Source organism: Excalfactoria chinensis, chromosome 14 (genome assembly GCF_039878825.1).
Source record: "Excalfactoria chinensis isolate bCotChi1 chromosome 14, bCotChi1.hap2, whole genome shotgun sequence".
Classification (NCBI taxonomy): Eukaryota; Metazoa; Chordata; class Aves; order Galliformes; family Phasianidae; genus Excalfactoria; species Excalfactoria chinensis.
The window spans coordinates 11220450-11232603 of NC_092838.1; the positions used below are offsets into that span (position 1 = coordinate 11220450).

The 12154-nt window shown below is 48.1% G+C and overlaps 1 protein-coding gene and 1 long non-coding RNA gene across 2 annotated transcripts; one reads left to right on the forward strand and one right to left on the reverse strand.

Annotated features, from left to right (window-relative positions):
• The first annotated feature begins 2889 nt into the window (after positions 1 to 2889).
• Positions 2890 to 10067, forward strand: LOC140258518 (uncharacterized). The gene is made up of 3 exons (XR_011905266.1): positions 2890 to 3011; positions 4426 to 4702; positions 9584 to 10067. It is a non-coding gene; the product is annotated as an uncharacterized lncRNA (long non-coding RNA).
• Positions 3010 to 12154, reverse strand: LOC140258517 (cytochrome P450 2K1-like). Its single transcript, XM_072348848.1, has 9 exons — positions 10049 to 12154; positions 8513 to 8675; positions 8185 to 8334; positions 7629 to 7789; positions 6959 to 7132; positions 6344 to 6485; positions 5622 to 5809; positions 4997 to 5138; positions 3010 to 4609 (listed from the first exon to the last, which is right to left on the reverse strand). Exons 1-9 carry the CDS (start codon positions 10244 to 10246, stop codon positions 4422 to 4424), a joined length of 1506 nt encoding a protein of 501 aa, XP_072204949.1. The 5' UTR covers positions 10247 to 12154; the 3' UTR covers positions 3010 to 4421.

Consider the following 12154-nt stretch of genomic DNA (forward strand, 5'->3'; position numbering starts at 1 on the left):
AAGAAATTAAGAAAGCCATTGTTTTTTGTTTTTTTTATAAAGTACTACTCTGGTTTTTGGTGTTAGAAGCAATCAAAGCGCAGCGGCAGCGCTCGGCTCCTGCCAGCTGGCTCTCTGTTTGTTCTCTGCGATCGCTACAAGCACTCGATTCTTATTAAGGTTTGTAGAGTACCTAAATAAATACTGCATACTCCACCCTCTTTAAACACCTCGGAGAATGTGGTCTAAGCAGTTTGCAAAGCCTGTCCAGAAGTAAAGAGAGTTTCAAATTACAAACCCATGCATGTGTGTGCAAGAACATATACATGGGAAAAGGTGCTTGGCATTCCTCTATTGCCTCCTCCACCCGAGACCTCCAGGTCCCTCACTGGCAGCGCTGTGACCCTCTGAACGCTGCTGACATGGGAGAATGAAAAGGTTCCTCTGAGCCTTGTAGGAAACCCCCAGCATTGGGTTTGGATGGAGATCTTGGGGCTGCTAAAGAGAGAAGCAGAGAAGGAAAAGCTTTGACTTTGTGTCGAGTGGAGATCAAAGGTTGTTAATGATGGTAACGGCCATGTATCCTGGGGTGCTGTAGCCCATAAAGCTCACAGAATGGCTGCAAAGTGCCTGGAGGGAATGGGATTGCAGAGTTCTGAGGTGCAGGACGTGTAGGAGCTGGCCACGGAAAATTAGCATGGGTCAAGTGATCGTGAGTGGATGCAGTGTAAATTAAATGGGAAGGCAAAATTGGATCTGAAGTTGCTGGGGGGATTCCTCATTTGGAAAGAGCAGCTTCTAAGAGACAGAGGGGAGAAATTAATGAACTTAATGAACTTAACTGAGCTGGAGAGCTGCAGAACCTGAACATGATGGAGAATGGAACCTATTGTGAGTCAAAGGTATGAAACACCTGGAGCTTGAATACCTCCTGAAGGTTCCCATCCCCTGCAGAAGGGACTGAGGTCTGTCAGGCTGAGCCATGGCTGCCAGAGGGATGCTGAGAATAAACCATTTACCATAATACATTTGCTCAGGGAAGAAAGGTCTGTCGTGATGCGATCAAGAAGCACAAAGCTCCTTTTACCCAAAGCTTAGATTATGTAGGGGATGTTATTCAGCAGCGTGTCCTCAGCATTGTGGCAGCAAAGAGGGCTGGGAAGGCAGCAGGCCTGTTGTGCAGGGTGCATAGCATGGTCGCGGAGCAGCTCTGGTGCACACATGCTGCAGAGATGTGGCGGTTGTGGCAGAAGCAGCGAATGTGTTGCAACATTTCTGGGATTTTTTTATTAGTTTCCAAGAAATGGGCTGGAGGCGACGGTTTTCTCTAGAGCAATGCCTCGTGTGACTCAGCCCTGCTGCAGCAAGCACAGAGCGGTAGGGGTGCAAAGCAGGCAAGTGGGACCGGGGTGGCACAGGTACAGGGTGGGGGCATGGCATTGTGCTGTGTGTGCTCCTGCAGGGCTCGGTCTGACCTTAGAGCTACGTGCCACTGCCACACTCCTGGTATGTCATCCCTGCCCTGGGAGCCGCCAAAATCATAAAAAAGCCTTTCAGAGAGAGATTTAAATTATGTCTGAAAGGCCGGGAGGGGGAGAGCGCGTTGGGTTTTTTTAAGCCTACCAACCTCTGAGTGCAATGCATTAAGATGACAAAGGTAAGTCAAGCTGTTGCGATGACAAGAAATTCCTGTCTCAATAACCCGTCTGGTACGTGTTTTGCTGTGGAGCCGCGCTGCTACGTGCTGCCCTGCCCGGCACCCAGCACACAGCCCTGCTGGGCAGCAGCACTGTGCGGGCTCCAGGTGAGCACTGCGAGGCAATGCATTCGAATTGCTACCTGACCTGGCTTTTACCTTAAAGAACACGGAGCTGTATCCATTCTCTGGTGTTCGAGTTTTTAACGGGCAGAAAAAATCTGTTTCCTTTATTAGCTGAAACGTGTTGCCATTCACTTTAATTTTCCATTTTCCCTCTGCAGTGAGGAAAGGTTGATGGCAGCAGATGACTCCGACCTTCTCTGGGACACTGCATGGCCCTGCCCTTCCTTCCTCCCTTGTCCATCTCCTCATTAAAGCAAACAGACACATCTTCCACGCCAGTGTCTGTGTGAAGGGTTTTCCTTCTCCATCACTGTTTTCCCTTCCTCCTATCCCAAATTCTCCACAAGTCAGTAAATCCTTTTAGGAAAATGATAGCCAGAACTCAAAGCCATCTCAGCTGCTTGTCTGCCTCCTTGGAACCAATGCAAGAAAAAGCCTAGCATGGCATCTTCAGCATCTTGTAGGTGTGTGAGGACTTCGATTCACCAGATAATCAGCTCTGAAGACTCTTCCCTTCTTACAAATGGCATCAAGTTGTGGACTGCGCAATGCTTAGGAAAAGGGATACTTTTGAAGGGACGAATACCAAAGCACTGAAGAAGCCTTTTTGGTTGTGACCTTCTAGAAACAGCCTGGTTTCCTTGGAGCTGTTTGTGGCTCTGGGCATTGCTCACACTTTGCATTGTTAAACATGTTCTGGCTGCGTGTTGCCCAGGGATCCCTGCACTCCGTGTGGGTGTACAAAAGGAGGTGCAGCCCAGCTTTATCAGCTTGACCCCAAATCTACTTTATCCTGCAGCACCAGATAGATCAACAGCAACAGAGCAAAATATTTATTTGTTAAGTAGAAGCTAAGGTCAAGCTTGCAGTAGTTAGACTGCAAACAAAGCAGCAGCAAAATGAATGTAAGCAAGCGGAGCAGCAAAGGCATTCTTGTTACACAGCTTGTTCAGCAGATTCCTTGAGCTGGATCGGAAGCTGGAGCTGGCCCCAAGGCACAGCACAAGTGAAAGTGCAGCCCCAGTACAAGCCCAGGGAACATACGAGTGCAATACTGGGACAAAGCACAGTGCAGCTGTCAGAGTGCTGCCCTTACTTGTGAATTAAAGCTGTGAAGAGTCAGAGCCTTGGCTGAAGGAAGAGGGACTACTTTGTCATCTCTTCGTATTCTCTTGCTCCTTCCTTTCCTTCCACTTGCAGCACAGATCAGGTTTGGATGACAGTAACATTTTGTGCTAGCCTTGCCCCAGCCACCCCCTCAATCCCTGTAACTGTCAGTTTCTCCCTTTTTTCTTTCCATCCTGACTTGCCTTTCTCACTTCCAAAGCAACACAGAGCATCTTCAGTGACTCACCACTCTCTAACCCACATCTGGTTTCCTGCCTGTGTTAACAGACAAAGCCTCCTCTTACCCACACCATCATTCAGGTTTCACACCTTCCCTCTGCAGCACAGCTCCTAGTTCCTACACATAATGGCTGCTCCAGAAGATAATCATTAACTGTTCTAACCAAGCAGCCGCCCTAGGAAGGCTTCCCTCTGTGCTGACACCAGCTCTCTGCACAGACCCCATGCACCAAGCTCACGGCACATTAACAGGCTGGGTAGTAAGCTCTAACACACCTCTCTTTCCAGTTTTACAGTTTTTAATGGCTATGGGAAAAATCCTATGAACTCTGCCAGCACTGCAGGGACTTTGCTGGCAGTGAGAGCATTTTCAGCTCTGGATTTGTAACATTGGTTCCCATGCAGGTGACTGCAGCACTGCCTCAGGCTTGTGTGCAGCATCACGTGTGCAGGTTCAGAAACCACTCACTTTCTGTGGCTGCTTATTTTCTGTCAGTGTAAGGACAAAGCTGGCCCAGAGCGTGTCTGGATGTGTGTCAGAGCCACATCCCCATCTTTCTGCCCCTCCATGTCCCCCCACCACTGCTGTCCCAGAGAGGCAAGGGACTGGGAGAAAAGCCTGCCTTAGTGTGAAAGCTGCTAGACTGGCCCCCTCATAAATAGGCTCTTCAGTATAAAACATCCAGTGCAATGTGGAACGAGCCCACTTTCCAAACCACTTAGCAGTTTCCTGATAGCTGGCCCATGCCTGGCTCTTGGCATCAGCCCATGTCACACCTGAGTGTCTGCGACGCTGTGATAAAGATAAGACTGTGCTGCACAATGGCAGCTCAGCCCAAGGCTCAGCTCAACAGCCATCTCAGGGAGACTTCTAGACCCTCTAAGGATCTGCTGTCTCCAGCTGGGCCATCAATAACCATCTCTGCTATACAGCTGGGATTCAGGCTGAGAAATTCCCCATGGAGGCTCTCAGTGGAGAGCCCCTGGTGCATTATGTCCATAGAGGAGGCTCAAAACGATGTCATTCTTTGAAACAGCCCTGCAGACTGCATCTCTGGTGTTCCAGTGAGTGGGTCACTGCTCAGAGGTGTCTGAAGGGTTTGCATTGTGCCAAGGGTACAAGAGCTTGGTACTTGGAAAGGATCATGTGAACAAGAGACAAACAGCAGAACGCAGTGCCCTTTCCCCAGTGCTCGGGCAGACAGCTTTCCCCCTTTAGCTAGACTTGCAATCAAGCTTGAAGTGCCCACTACACTACCTCCATGTCGTATGATCAGTTGCAGGGCACAGCACAGACCAGGTGAGGCATGGGGGTCAGGGTGAAGCCGACGTCAGCAGTGAGATCTAGGTCTGCTTTGTTCACCCCTGGAGGGGGCTGGAAAACAAATTTGCGGAGCAAGCCTGCGAAGAAGAGGAACAGCTCCATTTTGGCCAGGCCTTCTCCAACACAAGCCCTTCGTCCTGAAAACAACCAGAAGTAAATGTTATGCAGTGGAACTGTTGGTGATGGCACCCGAGACCTTCTAAACTGGACATGCAGTCTGTGCAGCTGAGGTAGGAAGCTTTGCCTTCCTTTTCTCTGTATATTGGAGAGGGGGGGAGGGGGTGCTGCTGACTTAGTGTCAAGCTGCTTGGAAGCCTGTAGGTATGTGAGATCATTCAGTCCCTGGGGGTAAATCATTGTCTGCCACATCTCCCAAGGAACAGCAGGTTATAGCAGGACAGGACCAATGGCCAGAAACCTCTTATCCTGCCTTATCAGTGTCCTTCACTTACATACTTCCCTGGGGTCAGCAGGCACAGTGCTGCTAGCCTAGCCCCAGGATGGACACATATTACCTCTCTCACCTATGGAGAATGGAATAAATGCCTCTCTCCTAACAAAGTTCCCGTCAGCATCCAGGAAGTGGGAAGGGTTGAACTGATGCGGGGTTTTCCAGTGCAGCTCGTCATTCAGAGCAGAGGTCAGCAGCGGTATAATCTCTGTACCCTGCAAGGGATCAAAGAAGCAGCTGTTTGGTGCAGAAGGGAGCTGGGATAGCTTTCTTTTTTTCCCGTGTGAAGAAACAAATAAGACTGAGGAATGGCAAACAGAACCAGAGGATGCTTCCTGGCCCCACTGTGGCTATATTGTTATCAGTATTTGCTGCTCTCCTTTTGCACCATGAAAGCTTTCTTCTTGCAGATTCAGACAGATCTTTGAAGGAGTATACTGAAGTATAGATTTCACATTGGGCATAATAGAATCAAACCAGTATGACTTCATTAAAGTCTGGTTATTCTGGATTCAGGTGGCTGTAACAGACCACAATCCACTACATGTTTCTAACAGTTTTCTGCATCCAAAACAAAGAACTACATGGTAGGTTAAAGAAAGCATCAAGGCGTCTCTAGGTGTTTAGATATTTCCTATCAGCTTTAGATAACGTGGTAATTCATTGGTGCAGTGTAAGCTGCTGGCCCCAGAGCTCACCTTAGGAATCACGTAACCTTGGAAGTTCACATCAGTAGGTGTTGATCGTGACACACCCATTGGGACAATATTGGCAAACCTTTGTATTTCGTGTATCACCGCATCTGTGTAAGGCATCTTCTTCCGGTCCTCCAGCTTCGGCATCTCCCCTGGTTCAATGACCTGGTTCATTTCTTCCTGAATTTTTCCTTGTGGGAAGGAAAGGATTAGGAAGTTGATACTCATCTTACAGCTGAAATAGCCTTCAGTTTGGCCATGATTAAGAAAAAGGCAGTTGGGAAGAGCAGGAAGGGGGGTGGGTAAGTCAGGTCATGGTGTGGTTCTTCCTTTGAGCCAAGGGAACTTGAATGGAGCACTACAGGACATCCCATGCCTGGCTCTGACTGCACACCTTTGTTACCCCATGGCCTTCAACAGAAACCAGGTCAGAAGCAGCTCCCTGGGAGATGGCAGACCTTTAGTGACATACGCTGATAGCCTGCAGAAGAAGGATAGGGAGCCCTCCTGTGCCTTCAGGCTGGCCCTCAGCCTCTCCCACTTGGCTGGGCTATTTTATTGCAATCCATCTGAACAAAACCCCTTTGTAAAGTCGGTGGTTGTTATCTCCCTCAGAGCACTCACAATAATTACTCTAAACAGTGCTGAATGAGTTCCACTCTCTTCCATAACCCAAACCTTATGCATGCAAAAGAATATCGTACAAGAGGAATTCTCAGCCTTACTCTGAATTTCTGGGTATTTCATCATCAGAAGGAGACCCCAGCGCATGGTTGTAGAAGTAGTCTCAGTCCCAGCAGCAAAGAGATCCAGGGTTGAAAACAGCAGGCTTTCATTGTGGAACATACTGTGGGGTTTCTCTGACTCCTTCAAAACAAACAGGAAACAGCTGTAAGTGATACCAGTGGTGACTACATTGCCACCACCTTTGTCTGCATCTTAGGTTTTTGTGGTCGACATGCTGTGGGAAACAAAATGTTTTGCATTTTAGTATTGAGACCTACAGTGTATAGAATTTGTGTATATCCAGCCTCCAAATCCAGATACTGGGTCTGTAAGAACTCAGTTACTGCAGTGAGGTTTGCCAACATATTATTCTTGCAGGGAGACTGTGGATGGTCTTCTCCCTACATGTGTTGGATGGCAGCTTACTTCAGCACAAACCCAACCAGCAGTTCCAGCGGAGTCATGGAGTGATACAGCACTGCTCAGCATGAGGATGAGCTTCAACATGTTCCGCTCACTGCAGTTCTGTTTTTACTCACCCTCCGTCCCTGACAGATGATCAGTCCTAATAATGAGCCAGAGCCAAGAGAATCTCAGACTTGGCTTTGAAGTACCTGTTGTTGCTTCATCATGAAGGCATCAACGAAGCCTGTTAGGTCGTTCTCATTAAATTCTTCTTGGTGCTCTTTGAAAAGTTTCTGGAGGAAGGCACTCAGCTCGCTGATGTTTTGTAGCACGGTCTTGGAAGCTCCAAAGAGAAATCCAAGGGATGGGTAGAAATTATATAACTGTGGAGCAATAGAAGCCTGTTAGTTGATGTTGTGAACATATATCACAAATGTGAGCTGCATTGAGCTCAGCGTTGTGGTGTGTCATATGGACATGGTGTATGCAGCAAGTTTGGTCTCACCTCCATCCTCCCATGAGAGGTGGGCACTTTTGTATGGAGTCCCCCAGACAGTTTCAGTTCTGGAGGCACACTTGAGAGGGCATTTTAGCACCAGTATCTGATGTGAGAGACGCATTATGCTTCTCCTCTTAAAAGAGGGTGAATTAGTTCCTTTGGTGAAGGCTGTTTTTCTTTCTCATACTGATAAGCAGCAGAGAAGGAGCCCAGAGACCAGGGAATCTGTGTGCTGCGGATACAGAGCTGCAGTGTGTTCAATACAGGCTGCTGGTGATGTCCTTGTTCTCCCCTCAAGAACAGGTTGTGGGAGGCCATGAGGACAAACACCATCAATCAGGCATGCCCCCAAAGGTTAAGACTTAAAATCAAGCCCTTACCAGCACCATTGGAGAGCCCAGAAGCTTGGTATTCTCACTTAACAGCTTCAGCAAAGTGAGAAATGCTGGATCATCGTATTCAAACCTCTCTCCAAACAGTATAGAGCAGATGACGTTGGATACAGCATTGTTGAGGATCATCTTCGTGTCAAATGGTTTCCCTGTAGTTCAGGCAAAATGATGATGGGATGATGCCCATTTTGCCCTGTGATTCAGGGGTGTGCTGCTGATATAGGGAACCGCTGGCTGGCCTTAGATATTATCAGGGAATGCTGTACAAAATGCCATATCCAGGCATGGGAAAAGGACAGGGATTCGGTCACGTTCCTGTGGAAATGTGGTCCTGAGCTCCCTCAGAAAAAAACTCCCAGTCACCACCCAGGATGTATAGTAGGGAGTCTGGTTTCAATGTCTTAAGGCCTCTGTTTAATAACCTACCGAAGCACATGCTGAACTTTAACCATCAGATACCATTTACTCAATGTTAAAGTTCTGTTAGTCTTTAACGTTCTGCTAGACACATTTTCTGTCTCCCAATGAAATTCTTGACACTCACCTTGAAAAGATTCAAAATATTTAATTAGAGAATTTAGTTCCTCAAGGATTCGGACCTCAATCGTTCTCCTTCCCATTCCGAAATCTCGCAGTGTGGACAAGGTAAATCTTCTCATAGTTTTCCATAACTCTCCGTGGCTGAATGCTATGCCTAAAATGAAAGTGTCAAATCCTTATGCTACCCGTGCTTAGTAAATGTTTGTAAGACCTTGTTACAGAGCTGCTCAGTACACGATTGTACAGACCAAAGGCAGTCATTAGAAGATGACGTTCTCTGCAGTCCCTGCAGACCAACTACAAAAACCAGTGACAACCCAAAGGCTGTTTACCGTTTCCTCGTGTCATTTTCCTGAATATGGGTATCTCTGCCCTCTCTCCGAATTCTTCAGCATGATTTAAAAGGGCATCCTTGATGGTTTCATAGCCAGCCAGCACCACAACTTTCCTGGGTCCAAAATGCACGGTGAAGACGTTGCCATATAGCTTGGAGAGCTGTCAGAGTGAATAAATACATTCATTCTAAACCAGAGCTGGCCCCAAACACTACCTCCCTAGCTAGTTTCCATCCTGCAGTGACCCTCCCAGCCCTGCTCCAGGTCTCCAGGTGCTGCTGTACTGTAACTGCTGAGCAACGGCTATCACTGCCAGCATCTCTGCTTGCACCCTGTTTGCACAACAAGGTGTCTGCTATCGCTGCTCCTATCAGATGAGCAGTCAATAAAAAAAGCACTGCATTCCTGTGGTGTTCTGCAGCAACAGGCCAGCATAGCAATACTACTGTGTGGAGGCTGTTTATTTTAATACCGCTGACCTGAGGCAAACGGGTGTGCGCACCGCTTCGGGGCTGAAGCCACAAACACTACAAAAACAAAGCTAGACAATAACTCTTTCAGGACAGCACTTGTCCCTCATTATTGCAAGGTAGGTAGTGTTGCAGTCATAGCAAAATTATTTGCTGGCCATCAGAAACTTCAGCCTAACCAGGAAGCATTTCTCTTGTAGATAATGTCACAGGAGCACTGGGCTTTTATTGGAAATTAAATATGAGTCATCTGTCACACAGAAGAGTGGCTTTGACAATCTAATCACTCACTGGTATTTTAGCTTTAGTTTAAACACTGAGATCCATCCGCTCCAAATGTCTCCTTGTTTCCGACATGCCTGAGTTACCATTTGCTATGCATTAGATGCATACTGAAAATTGAATTTCAGATTAGAAGCAGCTCCTGTTATTACACCAGACAAATTAAATTTGCTTTCATCAAATGACCATTTGACAGTTCAGGAGATAACATGAGCGCTGGTTCGTGCCTCCCTGGCAGCGAACAGGCATGCAGCAGGTTTGGGGCAGGGCATCACAGCCACCTCCCAGCCTGCCTTTGGTTATCTCTTCTCATTAGGACTTCTTGGTGTCAGCCCTGGTTTTACTCAGCAACACAAGGATTGGATGCAGCACACCTGAAAGCCTAAAGCTGGTTGGAAGCTTAAGGGAATTGAATCCAGTGCCTTCAGGAGAGATCTGTATCATGGGATCCCCCAGGACTGCCAGAAGTAGTGATTTCCCTATGGTCATACCTATGGTACAGCCACTGAAACTGCTCTGCACAAGCCCGGTGGAACCATAAATCAAGGCTGATGGACATTGTGTGAGTGCTGTAGGCAATCTGCATTTTACAGCCCAGGAAGTCCTTCTTCCACCACTAACTGCAGAATTTGAGCATCTGCAAGGCCCTCTCATTGTGGCTGCCCAGGTGAACTTAGCAGGACTGGGTCTCCCCATTGTCAGCACACAATTACATCTCCATTTCCTTAGCTGCATTCCGGGATTTGCATGCTTTCCCCCTGCCTGCTTGCTCCCAGCCTACCTCTGTCAGTGACTGGAATGGCTTTTTCAGGTCCACCACATTCAAGTTTCCGATCAGAGGAAGAGGCTGTGGCCCAGGAGGCAAATTGTGGACTCTCTTCTTCCAGTTGGTGGTGAAGTAAAGGAGAAAGGCCAGCCCTGCTGCCAGATAGAGCAGTGAGCTGACGGCCCCACACTGCAGCAAGCTTGTTATGACCATGGCTGGATCAGAAACCAGAATGTGGACATGAGCATCCTGGGGCTTCCTTTATAGCCCGTCTGGCATCACCTGAGCACACCTCGTGGGGAAGTGGCTTTGCACAGAGAAAAAGGCTCTCAGGTCTTGTTTACTTCCATTTGGACCACATGTACATTTTTACCTGCCAAAAAGGCAACCTATTGTTTGGTTTTTTTTTTGAGAAAATTGGATTAACTTAATCTGGAGCTCCTATTTCTTCTACAAGAACAAAGCAAGGTGTTTGTTTTCCAGTGTTATGTGCATGCTGTGGTCCATGTGATTTCTGGTGCAGAAGGAAGGGCTGTGCTGGGTTCTCCCATGGCTGGTGCATGGGGCTTGGCTGGAGCACTGGACAGTCAATGGGAGAAGCACAGCATGGGAGGGAAAGCTCTCAGTAATGGCTAGAAAACTTCAAGTGTTTTCATGGCAGACACTGTTACTGTCCTGCAAGTCCTCTGCTGACCATCGCCACAGGCCCCTGAAATCACTTCAGTCCCTATTCAGCAGCCTACTGGTCAGTGGCAGCGTGCTCTGTCTAGTTTGGTGGTGTGGTGGTTAATGCCTTTCCAAGAGCAAATATGCGCAGTAAAGACCTCCAGACTTCTGCCTAGGGTGGGAAAGAGACCCTGCATGACTGTCAGTGGAGTGAAGCAGGGCTGGGCAGCAGGCTGGGCAGAGGAGAGAGGCTGCTTGGAGCAGCTGCAGAGCGGGTGCCAACCAGGAGGAGCACAAAGCCCTGAGCACTGAGTCTGAGTCATCCACCATGCCAGGGCACAGTCCCGCAGGAGCCAGCATGCCTGGGGGGGGGGGGGGGGGTGACAGCTCACCAAGAGCCACCCGCACCTTTTGTGTCCTTGGGGGATGTCGGCAAAGCAGAAAGGATCATCAACAGGAGGCCACAGCTGTAATTGGTGGCCTAAGGGGAAGAAGTCAATGTGATGCTCCTTCTCATATTCTCAGTTGGGGATATTTTGCTCCCCTCTTGCATATTCTGTCCAATTACCGGGCTGTGCTGCTGTTCCACCCTTTAGAAATCCTTATTTTAATAATACTTTTTTTGCTAGAATCCTCCAAGGCTCCTGGGCACGGGCTCCACTGATGGAAAAACGATGATTATTTATTAATAATAATAAAAGAACATTAGCTGGAGGCAAGAGGAATCAATAAACTCCAATTAGATTGACATGAAAAAAGGTGCCTGCATGTCTGCCTGCTCTCCATAGCTGGTTATCGGGGTGGAGATTTTTCAGAAGGGGATTTATCCTGCAGAAGAGGTTTAGGAAGCACAAGGGAAGGTGGGAGGACAACAGATAGTTGTGTCCTTCTCAGGATGTGAGAAGATCTCTGTCTGCGTCCTCTTCGACTGGAGCAGAGGTGGCTACTGCTATAGAGAGGAGTCTTTCAGACTGCTTCAAACACGAGTTGTACCTGGTGATAAGGGAGCATGAAATCCTTTCTCAAGCAGTGAGCTGATGGAGTTGCAGCCTGCTGGAGCCGTGCCTGGACAGGATGAATGAGGTCTCCATGGGAGATGATCACAGCAGTTTTAAAGTACCACTAATGCCATTTCCTCGCCTCCATCTCTTCCTCACAAACCTTGGCTTCCGCTATGCACCCCTAAGCAGTGCCAGCCAATTTGTTGGCTTTACAGGGCTGGGTGGTAAATCCTGTTCTCTGCCCACAAGTGTCTTTGTCTTTCTACCAGCACAAGCCAGAACCGATACCACCTTCAGGAAGGCAGGATTTGTGGGCATAGCTCGGGGAAATAATTGGTTCCTCCTAGGAAAGGACCCTGTACGTTAAACAGCCTCACTCGTCTAACTTCTGTGTGTTCATCTGGAATCAATCTGGATACAATCTTCTAATGGGACGTGGGGTAATAATGCTATG